General features: G+C 43.1%; 1 protein-coding gene across 1 annotated transcript; it reads left to right on the forward strand.

Annotated features, from left to right (window-relative positions):
• Positions 1 to 1728: 1728 nt before the first annotated feature.
• On the forward strand, positions 1729 to 7375 carry LOC121543746. The gene is made up of 2 exons (XM_041853899.2): positions 1729 to 2492; positions 7306 to 7375. The coding sequence occupies exons 1-2, from the start codon at positions 1729 to 1731 to the stop codon at positions 7373 to 7375; spliced, it is 834 nt and encodes a 277-aa protein (XP_041709833.2).
• Positions 7376 to 15283: the final 7908 nt, after the last annotated feature.

Raw genomic sequence — 15283 nt, forward strand, 5'->3', positions numbered from 1 at the left:
AACCAACCCTTATAGCGGAGATAGAAACCTGAGATATAAACCACCCTTATAGTGGAGATAGAAACCTGAAATATAAACCAACCCTTATAGCGGAGATAGAAACCTGAGATATAAACCAACCCTTATAGCGGAGATAGAAACCTGAAATATAAACCAACCCTTATAGCGGAGATAGAAACCTGAGATATAAACCAACCCTTATAGTGGAGATAGAAACCTGAGATATAAACCAACCCTTATAGTGGAGATAGAAACCTGAGATATAAACCAACCCTTATAGTGGAGATAGAAACCTGAGATATAAACCAACCCTTATAGCGGAGATAGAAACCTGAGATATAAACCAACCCTTATAGTGGAGATAGAAACCTGAGATATAAACCAACCCTTATAGCGGAGATAGAAACCTGAGATATAAACCAACCCTTATAGCGGAGATAGAAACCTGAGATATAAACCAACCCTTATAGCGGAGATAGAAACCTGAGATATAAACCAACCCTTATAGTGAAGATAGAAACCTGAGATATAAACCAACCCTTATAGTGGAGATAGAAACCTGAGATATAAACCAACCCTTATAGCGGAGATAGAAACCTGAGATATAAACCAACCCTTATAGTGGAGATAGAAACCTGAGATATAAACCAACCCTTATAGCGGAGATAGAAACCTGAGATATAAACCAACCCTTATAGTGGAGATAGAAACCTGAGATATAAACCAACCCTTACAGTGGAGATAGAAACCTGAGATATAAACCAACCCTTATAGTGGAGATAGAAACCTGAGATATAAACCAACCATTATAGTGGAGATAGAAACCTGAGATATAAACCAACCCTTATAGCGGAGATAGAAACCTGAGATATAAACCAACCCTTATAGTGGAGATAGAAACCTGAGATATAAACCAACCCTTATAGCGGAGATAGAAACCTGAGATATAAACCAACCCTTATAGCGGAGATAGAAACCTGAGATATAAACCAACCCTTATAGTGGAGATAGAAACCTGAGATATAAACCAACCCTCATAGTGGAGATAGAAACCTGAGATATAAACCAACCCTTATAGCGGAGATAGAAACCTGACCTAGGGTTGATACTTTAAGAGTTTTTTTTTGCAAGTAATAGATACGTTCATGGATGTGTTATAGGGTTCAGTGATATTTACCATCAAGTAGCAAAACATTTTACAAGAGAAGTTATGGTTCTGTTCCGGGGGCTTAAGCACCGTAACTTCAGCTGTGGATATTTAAGTTGAAATAAAACACCCACGAGTTAATGAGCCAATAAAATAGGTAAGGGAATTATAGAAACACATGGAGGGTCAAAGTGAAACACCACTTATGCTCAGGAGGTTCTCTAAGAAGACTTCCTCCAAAGCGTCACAGCACCCTAATGATCAACAGTAACTATCAAGGCAGAATCAGATCTGGTAAATAGATCTGGTAAATAGATCTGGTAAATAGATCTGGTAAATAGATCTGGAAAATAGATCTGGTAAATAGATCTGGCAAATAGATCTGGTAAATAGATCTGGTAAATAGATCTGGTAAATAGATCTGGTAAATAGATCTGGTAAATAGATATGTCAGAAATACTGTATGTCTACAGCAACATGGAACTTTTAAATCACGTTTTCTTAATAACATTATTGTGTAAAGAGATAATGGAAGTGTTCACTGGCTACGCAATAAAAGTCAATGGGAGGTGCTGTTATACATGAGAAGGAACCATCAGGATGAACACAGTCAGGGGACAGAGAGGTGTGGTATCTCCAATGCCATTCTCTACGCCCTGACTGAATCTGTAAACAACTCCATGAGGTGTGGTATCTCCAATGCCATTCTCTACGCCCTGACTGAATCTGTAAACAACTCCATGAGGTGTGGTATCTCCAATGCCATTCTCTACGCCCTGACTGAATCTGTAAACAACTCCATGAGGTGTGGTATCTCCAATGCCATTCTCTACGCCCTGACTGAATCTGTAAACAACTCCATGAGGTGTGGTATCTCCAATGCCATTCTCTACGCCCTGACTGAATCTGTAAACAACTCCATGAGGTGTGGTATCTCCAATGCCATTCTCTACGCCCTGACTGAATCTGTAAACAACTCCATGAGGTGTGGTATCTCCAATGCCATTCTCTACGCCCTGACTGAATCTGTAAACAACTCCATGAGGTGTGGTATCTCCAATGCCATTCTCTACGCCCTGACTGAATCTGTAAACAACTCCATGAGGTGTGGTATCTCCAATGCCATTCTCTACGCCCTGACTGAATCTGTAAACAACTCCATGAGGTGTGGTATCTCCAATGCCATTCTCTACGCCCTGACTGAATCTGTAAACAACTCCATGAGGTGTGGTATCTCCAATGCCATTCTCTACGCCCTGACTGAATCTGTAAACAACTCCATGAGGTGTGGTATCTCCAATGCCATTCTCTACGCCCTGACTGAATCTGTAAACAACTCCATGAGGTATTTGTATTTGTATTTATTAAGGATCCCCATTAGCTGTTGCCAAGGCAGCAGCTACTCTTCCTGGAGTCCTGCAACATTAAGGCAGTTATATACAATTTAAAACATTACATGACATTATATTTCATAACACTTTACCCAATACATTTAGTGTGTTCCCTCAGGCCACTACTCCACTATCACATATTTACAATACAACATCCATGTGTTCGTGTGTGTAGAGTGAGTGTCTATATGTATGTGTGCATGTACCTGTGTGTGTTTCTCTTCACAGTCCCCGCTGTTCCACAAGGTGTATTTCTACCTGGTTTTTAAATCTGATTCTACTGCTTGCATCAGTTACAGTGGGGCAAAAAAGTATTTAGTCAGCCACCAATTGTGCAAGTTCTCCCACTTAAAAAGATGAGAGAGGCCTGTAATTTTCATCATAGGTACACGTCAACTATGACAGACAAATTGAGAAAAGAAAATCCAGAAAATCACATTGTAGGATTTTTAATGAATTTATTTGCAAATTATGGTGGAAAATAAGTATTTGGTCACCTACAAACAAGCAAGATTTCTGGCTCTCACAGACCTGTAACTTCTTCTTTAAGAGGCTCCTCTGTCCTCCACTCGTTACCTGTATTAATGGCACCTGTTTGAACTTGTTATCAGTATAAAAGACACCTGTCCACAACCTCAAACAGTCACACTCCAAACTCCACTATGGCCAATACCAAAGAGCTGTCAAAGGACAACAGAAACAAAAGTGTAGACCTGCACCAGGCTGGGAAGACTGAATCTGCAATAGGTAAGCAGCTTGGTTTGAAGAAATCAACTGTGGGAGCAATTATTAGGAAATGGAAGACATACAAGACCACTGATAATCTCCCTCGATCTGGGGCTCCACGCAAGATCTCACCCCGTGGGGTCAAAATGATCACAAGAACGGTGAGCAAAAATCCCAGAACCACACGGGGGGAACCTAGTGAATGACCTGCAGAGAGCTGGGACCAAAGTAACAAAGCCTACCATCAGTAACACACTACGCCGCCAGGGACTCAAATCCTGCAGTGCTAGACGTGTCCCCCTGCTTAAGCCAGTACATGTCCAGGCCCGTCTGAAGTTTGCTAGAGTGCATCCAGAAGAGGATTGGGAGAATGTCATATGGTCAGATGAAACCAAAATATAACTTTTTGGTAAAAACTCAACTCGTTGTGTTTGGAGGACAAAGAATGCTGAGTTGCATCCAAAGAACACCATACCTACTGTGAAGCATGGGAGTGAAAACATCATACTTTGGGGCTGTTTTTTCTGCAAAGGGACCAGGACGACTGATCCGTGTAAAGGAAAGAATGAATGGGGCCATGTATCGTGAGATTTTGAGTGAAAACCTCCTTCCATCAGCAAGGGCATTGAAGATGAAACGTGGCTGGGTCTTTCAGCATTACAATGATCCCAAACACACCGCCCGGGCAACGAAGGAGTGGCTTCGTAAGAAGCATTTCAAGGTCCTGGAGTCTCCAGATCTCAACCCCATAGAAAATCTTTGGAGGGGAGTTGAAAGTCCGTGTTGCCCAGCGACAGCCCCCAAAACATCACTGCTCTAGAGGAGATCTGCATGGAGGAATGGGCCAAAATACCAGCAACAGTGTGTGAAATCCTTGTGAAGACTTACAGAAAACGTTTGACCTGTGTCATTGCCAACAAAGGGTATATAACAAAGTATTGAGAAACTTTTGTTATTGACCAAATACTTATTTTCCACCATAATTTGCAAATAAATTCATTAAAAATCCTACAATGTGATTTTCTGGATTTTTTTTCCTCATTTTGTCTGTCATAGTTGACGTGTACCTATGATGAAAATTACAGGCCTCTCTCATCTTTTTAAGTGGGAGAACTTGCACAATTGGTGGCTGACTAAATAAATTTTTTCCCCACTGTACCTGATTTGGAATAGAGTTCCATGTAGTCATGGCTCTATGTAGTACTGTGCGCCTCCCATAGTCCGTTCTGGATTTGGGGACTGTGAAGAGACCTCTGGTGGCATGTCTTGTGGGGTATGCATGGGTGTCCGAGCTATGTGCCAGTATTCCAAACAGACAGCTCGGAACATTCAGCTCGTCGACACCTCTCACAAAAACAAGCAGTGATGAAGTCAATCTCTCTTCCACTCTGAGCCAGGAGAGACTGACATGCATGTCATCAATGTTGGCTCTCCGTGTGCTTTTAAGGGCCAGCCGTGCTGCCCTGTTCTGAGCCAACTGCAATTTTCCCAAGTCCCTCTTTGTGGCACCTGACCACACTACTGAACAGTAGTCTAGGTGCGACAAAACTAGGGCCTGAAGGACCTGCCTTGTTGATGGTGTTGTTAAGAAGGCAGAGCAGCGCTTAATTATGGACTTACTTCTCCCCATCTTAGCTACTGTTGTATCAATATGCTTTGACCATGACAGTCTACAATCCAGGGTTACCCCAAGCAGTTTAGTCATACAATGCTTTTAGTTTTGGAAATATTCAGGACGAACTTATTCCTTGCCACCCATTCCGAAACTAACTGCAACTCTTTGTTAAGTTTCTGTAGTAGCTGATGTGTATAGTGTTGAATCATCCGTATACATAGACACACTGGCTTTACTCAAAGCCAGTCGTTAGTAAAGATGGAAAAAAGCAAGGGGCCTAGACAGCTGCCCTGAGGAATTCCTGATTCTACCTGGATTATGTTTGAGAGGCTTCCATTAAAGAACACCCTCTGTGTTCTGTTAGACAAGTAACTCTTTATTCACATTATAGCAGGGGGTGTAAAGCCATAACACATACGTTTTTCCAGCAGCAGACTATGATCGATAATGTCAAAAGCTGCACTGAAGTCTAACAAAACAGCCCCCACAATCTTTTTATCATCAATTTCTCTCAGCCAATCATCAGTCATTTGTGTAAGTGCTGTGCTCGTTGAATGTCCTTTTCTATAAGCATGCTGAAAGTTTGTCAATTTGTTTACAGTAAAATAGCATTGTATCTGGTCAAACACCATTTTTTCCAATAGTTTACTAAGGGTTGGTAACAGGCAGATTGGTCGGCTATTTGAGCCAGTAAAGGGGGCTTTACTATTCTTAGGTAGTGGAATGACTTACTTCCCTCCAAGCCTGAGGGCACACACTTTCTAGTAGGCTTAAATTGAAAATATGGCAAATAGGAGTGGCAATATCATCCACTATTATCCTCAGTAATTCTCCATCCAAGTTGTCAGACCCCGGTGGCTTGTCATTGTTAATAGACAACAATAATTTGTTCACCTCTTCCACACTCACTTTACGGAATTCAAAATTACAATACTTGTCTTTCATAATTTGGTCAGATATACTTGGATGAGTAGTGTCAGCAATTGTTGCTGGCATGTCATGCCTAAGTTTGCTAATCTTGCCAATGAAAAAAATATTAAAGTAGTTGGCAATATCAGTTGGTTTTGTGATGAATGAGCATCTGATTCAATGAATGATGGAGCAGTTTGCCTTTTTTTCAAAAATTTCATTTAAGGTGCTCCAAAGCTTTTTACTATCATTCTTTATGTAATTGTCCTTGTTTCATAGTGTAGTTTCTTCTTCTTTTTATTCAGTTTAGTCACATGATTTCTCAATTTGTAATACGTTTGTCAATTGGTTGTGCAGCCAGACTTATTTGCCATTTATTTTGCCTCATCCCTCTCAACCATACAATTTTTCAATTCCTCATCAATCCACGGGGATTTAACAGTTTTTACAGTCATTTTCTTAATGGGTGCATGCTTATTAGTAACTGGAATAAGCAATTTCATAAATGTGTCAAGTGCAGTGTCTGTTTGCTCCTCATTACACACCACGGACCAACATATATTATTTGCATCAACACCATAGGAATCACTACAAAACTTATTGTATGACCTCTTATACACAATATTAGGCCCAGCCTTTGGAACTTTGGTTTTCCTAGATATGGCTACTATATTGTGATCACTACATCCAATGGATTTGGATACTGCTTTCAAACAAATCTCTGCAGCATTAGTAAAGATATGATCAATACATGTTGATTATTTAATTCCTTTACTGTTTGTAACTACCCTGGTAGGTTGACTGATAACCTGAACCAGGTTGCAGGCACTGGTTACAGTTTGAAGCTTTCTCTTGAGTGGGCAGCCTGATGACAGCCAGTCAATATTTAAATCACCCAGAAAGTATACAGGAATGTGGTTCTGTATATAAACAGCAACACCTCCACCATTGGCATTTCTATATTTTCTATAAATGTTATAACCTTGTATTGCTACCACTGTATCATCAAAGGTATTATCTAAGTGAGTTTCAGAGATAGTCAGAATATGAATGTCATCTGTTACTAGCAAATTATTGATTTCATGAACCTTGTTTCTTAAGCTACATATGTTAACGTGTGCTATTTTGAGCACTTTTCTTCTGGGATGCTTCCTTGTTTTTATTGCTTTACTGGGAAGCTTAGCGGCAGTAGATGTGCTCATGTTCTTTATGTTAGTGCAGGGTGAGCTGCACACAGTGGACTGCCTCCTCAGGTACACCGGCTCAGTGCTAACAGCATAGATCTGGTTCTGAGGCACATGACTACTGCCCACAATAGCTGTAGGATCAGCGGTGGCATTCAGGGCAGTTAGAGGGACATAAATTAGGTTACTTATATTGTGACTATCGACGCCCCTGACGTAATGTACATTTGCTGAAGCATTTTGACAACTCTGCGTCACAATGGTAGGGATTAGCTGCGCTGGGCTTGGGTCATTGCTAAGTCATTGTCTCAACGCAGCCTTATAATGTGTGAGGTGTGGTATCTCCAATGCCATTCTCTACGCCCTGACTGAATCTGTAAACAACTCCATGAGATGTGCTTGATGTGTTTGTTTTCTCACAGATTCTGGCCCCATCGGTGGCAACTAAACACAGTCAAATGATTTGTTTCACTGATGTCCTGATAATGCTCCTGCTGTGGGTTGATTTAACGGTGGTTACTTATTCTGAAGTTGTCATAGTCACACTTCAAGTAAAGGGCATTGTCTGACTGAAAACAGCAACAAACAAAAGACTGACACAGAGAGAGAGAGACAAAGAGAGAGAGAGAGAGAGAGAGAGCAAGAGAGAGAGAGCAAGAGAGAGAGAGCAAGAGAGAGAGAGAGAGAAAGAGAGAGAGAGAGAGAGACAAAGAGAGAGAGAGAGAGAGAGAGCAAGAGAGAGAGAGCAAGAGAGAGAGAGCAAGAGAGAGAGAGAGAGAGAGAGAGAGAGAGAGAGAGAGAGAGACAAGAGAGAGAGAGAGAAAGAGAGAGAGAGAGAGAGAGCAAGAGAGAGAGAGCAAGAGAGAGAGAGCAAGAGAGAGAGAGAGAGAGAGAGAGAGAGAGAGAGACAAAGAGAGAGAGAGAGAGAGAGAGAGAGCAAGAGAGAGAGAGCAAGAGAGAGAGAGCAAGAGAGAGAGAGAGAGAAAGAGAGAGAGAGAGAGAGAGAGAGAGAGAGACAAAGAGAGAGAGAGAGAGAGAGAGCAAGAGAGAGAGAGCAAGAGAGAGAGAGCAAGAGAGAGAGAGAGAGAGAGAGAGAGAGAGAGAGAGAGAGAGAGAGAGAGAGAGAGAGAGAGCAAGAGCGAAACATGCATTCATGTTTATTAATCACTCCCTCACAAACACTTTTTCAGTCTGTTTGAAGGACACAGCCTTCAAGGTACATTTGCCTTCAAGGCATTTCTCTTTAATTCTATTCCAACAACATTGGCTACCAACCAACATCAAGTTTTCACATCCCAAACTTCACATCCATCCACGGCACACTGTTCAAAGCCTCAGTGTAGCGCAGGAGATAAAGTCAATGTTGGACTTGGTGAAGCTACATCTGGGAGGGCGTACGAACGGCGAACAGTAAATCCGAACAGAGAAGTTAACTCTGGCTGGGATGCTGTGTTGTGGTCATCTGGGAAGCATTTCAAAGGAAAAGTTGCCTGCAAGGCAGATCAGCCTCAAGCACAAAAAAAACATTTACAAAAAAGAAAACAATTGATTTAAAATGGTGATGTGTACCCAGACTACCCACACTAAAACAGCTTGTTAAAATGCAGCTATTTTTTAAATCCGATTTTGAAAGGGTTTTAAAGGATTTAAGGATGAAGAGTTTTCCCCATCCCACTTTGTATTTTAAATTTTACCACCCCCGTTAGTAAATTAATGTATCTTTCCTCACAATGATTCAAATGGTTTTATTGCTAGACTGCAGTCTCTTTATATATATATATATTTTTTACCTTTATTTAACTAGGCAAGTCAGTTAAGAACACATTCTTATGTACAATGACGGCCTACACCGGCCATACCCGGACGACACTGGGACAATTGTGCAACCCCCTATGGGACTCCCAATCACGGCCGGTTGTGATACAGCCTGGAATCGAATCAGGGGATCTGTAGTGACGCCTCAAGCACTGAGATGCAGTGCCTTAGACCACTGCGCCGCTCGGGAGCCCAGGCTGTAACCTATTACTAATTCACACATCAAATAATCTTTATTGTCTTTAATGTTGTAATTTACTTAGCATATAGGGTTCCAGATTCCTCAAATGATGTGTGAATTAGTAATAGGTTACAGACAGATTCCTCAAATGATCTGTGAATTAGTAATAGGTTACAGACAGATTCCTCAAATGATCTGTGAATTAGTAATAGGTTACAGACAGATTCCTCAAATGATCTGTGAATTAGTAATAGGTTACAGACAGATTCCTCAAATGATCTGTGAATTAGTAATAGGTTACAGACAGATTCCTCAAATGATCTGTGAATTAGTAATAGGTTACAGACAGATTCCTAAAATGATCTGTGAATTAGTAAGAGGTTACAGACAGATTCCTCAAATGATGTGTGAATTAGTAATAGGTTACAGACAGAAGAAACAGTAGCAGTTCCATCCCAAGACAGTCAATCCTACTGAAATAAGAACACACACCTTGTCCTTTGTTATGCACATCATGTGGAATTTACTCACCATATACTGGAGGGTTCTAAATGGAATTTACTCACCATGTACTGGAGGGTTCTAAATTGAATTTACTCACCATGTACTGGAGGGTTCTAAATGGAATTTACTCACCATATACTGGAGGGTTATAAATGGAATGTACTCACCATATACTTGAGGGTTCTAAATGGAATGTACTCACCATATATTTGAGGGTTCTAAATGGAATTTACTCACCATATATTTGAGGGTTCTAAATGGAATGTACTCACCATATACTTGAGGGTTCTAAATGGAATGTACTCACCATATATTTGAGGGTTCTAAATAGAATTTACTCACCATGTACTGGAGGGTTCTAAATGGAATGTACTCACCATATACTGGAGGGTTCTAAATGGAATGTACTCACCATATACTGGAGGGTTCTAAATGGAATTGACTCACCATATACTAGAGGGTTCTAAATGGAATGTACTCACCATATACTGGAGGGTTCTAAATGGAATGTACTCACCATATACTGAGGGTTCTAAATGGACTGTACTCACCATATACTAGAGGGTTCTAAATGGACTGTACTCACCATATACTAGAGGGTTCTAAATGGAATGTACTCACCATATACTGGAGGGTTCTAAATGGAATGTACTCACCATATACTGGAGGGTTCTAAATGGAATGTACTCACCATATACTGGAGGGTTCTAAATGTAATTTACTCACCATGTACTGGAGGGTTCCAAATGTAATTTACTCACCATGTACTGGAGGGTTCCAAATGTAATTTACTCACCATGTACTGGAGGGTTCTGAATGGAATTTACTCACCATGTACTGGAGGGTTCCAAATGTAATTTACTCACCATATACTGGAGGGTTCTAAATGGAATTTACTCACCATGTACTGGAGGGTTCTAAATGGAATTTACTCACCATATACTGGAGGGTTCTAAATGTCTTCAAATGGTTCCAAGTAACTGTAGCTTGACCTGTAACTGGATCATAATGTACTGAGAGCACACACTGTTTCATTCTGTTATTAACCTCAGGTCTCTATATCTCCACACAGCCAGGTAAGAGGTCAGTACCCTGGTATTACCTGTGGGTTCCAGCCAGGTAAGAGGAGGTCAGTACCCTGGTATTACCTGTGGGTTCCAGCCAGGTAAGAGGAGGTCAGTACCCTGGTATTACCTGTGGGTTCCAGCCAGGTAAGAGGAGGTCAGTACCCTGGTATTACCTGTGGGTTCCAGCCAGGTAAGAGGAGGTCAGTACCCTGGTATTACCTGTGGGTTCCAGCCAGGTAAGAGGAGGTCAGTATCCTGGTATTACCTGTGGGTTCCAGCCAGGTAAGAGGAGGTCAGTACCCTGGTATTACCTGTGGGTTCCAGCCAGGTAAGAGGTCAGTACCCTGGTATTACCTGTGGGTTCCAGCCAGGTAAGAGGAGGTCAGTACCCTGGTATTACCTGTGGGTTCCAGCCAGGTAAGAGGTCAGCACCCTGGTATTACCTGTGGGTTCCAGCCAGGTAAGAGGAGGTCAGTACCCTGGTATTACCTGTGGGTTCATTGAGCTGCAGCAGCATCATACTCCAGGTGTTTATCTCCAACCCAGCTGATGCTCCTGAGATTCCTCCAGACAACGCTACAAAGACAGGGGGCAGCAGCCAAGATGGATTATCTCTCATACCCTCCTCTCAGCTAGCCTCCAAACATAGTGCTTCGTCCCAAATGGCACCGTATTCCCTACATAGGGCACTCTTTTTGATCAGGGCAGTGGGCCGTGTTCAAAAGTAGTGCACAAAATAGGCAATCGGGTGCCATTTGGGACGAAGCATTAACACCGGATGGTGGATAGCACCCAGGAGCTAGGTCAGGGGTCATCTTTGAAAACAAGTCTAAGGGTCAGAGTTCTTCACATCCCAACGGCCTCCAGCAACCATAACGTTAATTAAGAGTGTAAAATTGACTCTGGCTATAATCCTGGAGTGAGCTGGCCCATTATTTAGAGGGTCTGTGGGGCTGGAGGGATGGAGGGATGGAGAGATGGAGGGATGGAGGGATGAAGGGATGGAGTGATGGAGGGATGGAGGGATGGAGGGTTGGAGGGATGAAGGGATGGAGGGATGGAGGGATGGAGAGATGGAGGGATGGAGGGATGAAGGGATGGAGGGATGGAGGGATGGAGGGATGGAGAGGATGGAGGGATGAAGGGATGAAGGGATGGAGGGATGGAGGGATGGAGGGTTGGAGGGATGAAGGGATGGAGGGTTGGAGGGATGTAGGGAGGAGAGCGATGACTCTCTCAGAGGGCATATAGGGGTTTGCTGATGCTGGATAGAGGGATAGACTGCCCAACCATGAACCTTATCCGTGCCTTTCCTACCACAGTCACAGGGCGTGTTCACTACCTCAGCACCAAGTGACCAATGGAGCAAACGCTTGGGTTGATTTAAATCAGTATGTTCTACTTTTCTAAACTGTTTGAAATGAGTTGAACAATAACATATTGGTGGTGTGACTCAAGTCCTACACAGTTAGTTTCGACAGTATAGCTTCAATCCCACATTCATTACCACTCTGCTAGACTAATGACATAAATATGTAGATTACAGGTTTTATTCCAACACACAAAACACATCCCTCATTCCAATGACACCGTCTAGTTTTCCACTGTTAAATCAAACTGATTTTAGGCCATAGTGAGGAACAATTTACATAACAAGAACTAGATCAAATGAGGTAGTTGTAAGCTTCAATCAAAAATTGCATAAATTGTGTGAACTTGCCGTAACAAATGTATAATAATTCAAATGTAAATCTTAATCATGATTGAAAGTCAGGTGTAAATTTGAACCAGCTACTCTATACTTGTTCTCTTTAAGATATTATAAGTCGAAGGTTTAAGATTAGGTGAAAATTGAATCAAAACCATCTATTTTCCGCTTATTTAAGATATCTTAAGTTCTCAGTTATAATATTAGACATACTTTACACTGCTGGAAGAACTAGTGCTATAAAGAACCGCCAAGCACCCTTAGTTTTAGCAGTGATATACTTTACCATGTGAGGAGGTACCATACGTTTTTAGTTCTTATACTCATTTTATATAAACTCAAAACGTTTGAACGACTACCGAACTCACTATTATCCATTCAGTTAGCTTAATTACATACTGAGCCAGAGCCTTGATTGCCATAGCAACATACACCACATGACCAAAAAGTATGTGGACACCTGCTTGTTGAATTTCTCATTCCAAAATCACGGGCATTAATATGGAGTTGGTCCCCCCCTTTGCTGCTATAACAGCCTCCACTCTTCTGGGAAGGCTTTCCACTAGATGTTGGAACATTGCTGCGGGGACTTGCTTCCATTCAGCCACAAGAGCATTAGTGAGGCCGTTCACTGATGTTAGGCTCAAAGTCGGCGTTGCAATTCATCCCGAAGGTGTTCGATGGGGTTGAGGTCAGGGCTCTGTGTAGGCCAGTCAAGTTCTTCCACCCTAGAGAATGCGTTTCCACTGCTCCAGAGTCCAATGGCGGCAAGCTTTACACCACTCCAGCCAACGCTTGGCATTGCGCATGGTGATCTTAGGCTTGTGTGCTGCTACTCGGCTATGGAAACCCATTCCATGAAGCTCCCCGACAAACAGTTATTGTGCTGACGTTGCTTCCAGAAGCAGTTTGGAAATTTGGTAGTGAGTGTTGCAACCGAGGACAGACGATTTTTACGCGCTACATGCTTCAGCACTCGGCGGTCCCGTTCTGTGAGCTTGTGTGGCCTACCACTTCGCGGCGGAACCGCTGTTGCTCCTAGATGTTTCCACTTCACAAAAACAGCACTTGCAGTTGACCGGGGCAGCTCTAGCAGGACAGACATTTGACTAACTGACTTGTTGAAAAGGCTGCATCCTATGACGGTGCCACGTTGAAAGTCACTGAGCTCTTCAGTAAGGCCATTCTACTGCCAATGTTTGTCTACGGAGATTGCATGGATGTGTGCTTGATTTTATACACCTGTCAGCAATGGGTGTGGCTGAAATAGCTGAATCCACTAATTTGAAGGCGTGTCCACATACTTGTGTATATATAGTGTATCTCTATTAGAATCCACTAATTTGAAGGGGTGTCCACATACTTGTGTATATATAGTGTATCTCTATTAGAATCCACTAATTTGAAGGGGTGTCCACATACTTGTGTATATATAGTGTATCTCTATTAGAATCCACTAATTTGAAGGGGTGTCCACATACTTGTGTATATATAGCGTAGATTACACTCTCTGTCTTCATCACTCTTTCTCACAGCTGTACTGGATGGGAGTTTTCATCAACCAAGAGTTTACATCATCACAATTAAGAGAAACACACTAATGTACACCAGACGTTAAGGATGCATCCCACATACCACCCTATTCCCCATAGGGCTCTGGTCAAAAGTAGTGCACTATGTAGGGAATAGGGTGCCATTTGGGATGCTCTAAGGGTCTTGCTGCTGGCTCTGCTCTGTATGTTCCACCCATGACGTTCACAGTGTGGCCACTGCCAGGACTTATTCCAAACCACTTTCTGTAGAGGAACACATGTGCACATTACTGTACTCTCTGGTAATTGGGGAGAGGCGAGGGAGCAGGCAGGAGAGGCTGGGTGAGGACTGGAAAGGGGAATATGAGGCAGTCAGAGGAACCAACTCATACCCTGGGCTCATACCCTGGACTCATACCCTGGACTCATACCCTGGACTCATACCCTGGACTCATACCCTGGACTCATACCCTGGACTCATACCCTGGACTCATACCCTGGGCTCATACCCTGGACTCATACCCTGGACTCAGACCCTGGGCTCATACCCTGGGCTCATACCCTGGACTCATACCCTGGGCTCATACCCTGGACTCATACCCTGGACTCATACCCTGGACTCATACCCTGGACTCATACCCTGGACTCATACCCTGGACTCATACCCTGGACTCATACCCTGGACTCAGACCCTGGACTCATACCCTGGACTCATACCCCAGCCCCCAGCTCCAGGTCTGAGACATGTCCCTGGACTCATACCCCAGCCCCCAGCTCCAGGTCTGAGACATGTCCCTGGACTCACATCCCAGTCCCCAGCTCCAGGTCTGAGACATGTCCCTGGACTCATACCCCAGCCCCCAGCTCCAAGTCTGAGACATGTCCCTGGACTCATACCCCAGTCCCCAGCTCCAGGTCTGAGACATGTCCCTGGACTCATACCCCAGCCCCCAGCTCCAGGTCTGAGACATGTCCCTGGACTCACACCCCAGCCCCCAGCTCTAGGTCTGTTTATAGATTCCTAGGCACCATATGATTAATTCTAAAGCCATGTCTCAGTGCTACACCAGCCCCATCTCCAGTCATGTACCCCCAACTCCATCCTAGGCCCCAGCACATCAATTCTATAATGGGCAGATTAGATTAGTCACAAGGCTGATCTAAATCCCAAAAGTCCAGACCCAGGCCTGATTGGCTGTCTAACTGCTCGGAAAGAGACTTAGGGAGACTGTGGTTATACTTCAGTCAGACCAGACCCTTAGCTGTTAAATTCTCTCTGTCTCTCTGTGGGGTTTGGTTGGTTGGAGGGTTGAGGCTCATCATCAATCAGCCGTCTCTGTCTTGTCTGAGCGGAGAGCAGAGGACAACACCCCTCCGCAGAGAGAGAGAGAGAGAGAGAGAGAGAGAGAGAGAGAGAGAGAGAGAGAGAGAGAGAGAGAGAGAGAGAGAGAGAGAGAGAGAGAGAGAGAGAGAGAGAGAGAGAGAGAGAGAGAGAGAGAGAGAG

Source organism: Coregonus clupeaformis, unplaced genomic scaffold, assembly GCF_020615455.1.
Source record: "Coregonus clupeaformis isolate EN_2021a unplaced genomic scaffold, ASM2061545v1 scaf0285, whole genome shotgun sequence".
Taxonomy (NCBI): Eukaryota; Metazoa; Chordata; class Actinopteri; order Salmoniformes; family Salmonidae; genus Coregonus; species Coregonus clupeaformis.

Bases quoted from the DNA above. Each gene is read 5' to 3' on its own strand.
- LOC121543746 (XM_041853899.2), top strand. From the start codon at position 1,729: ATGAGAAGGAACCATCAGGATGAACACAGTCAGGGGACAGAGAGGTGT. The intron at 2,493-7,305 runs GTATTTGTATTT...ATAATGTGTGAG, and splicing joins TCTGTAAACAACTCCATGAG to GTGTGGTATCTCCAATGCCA.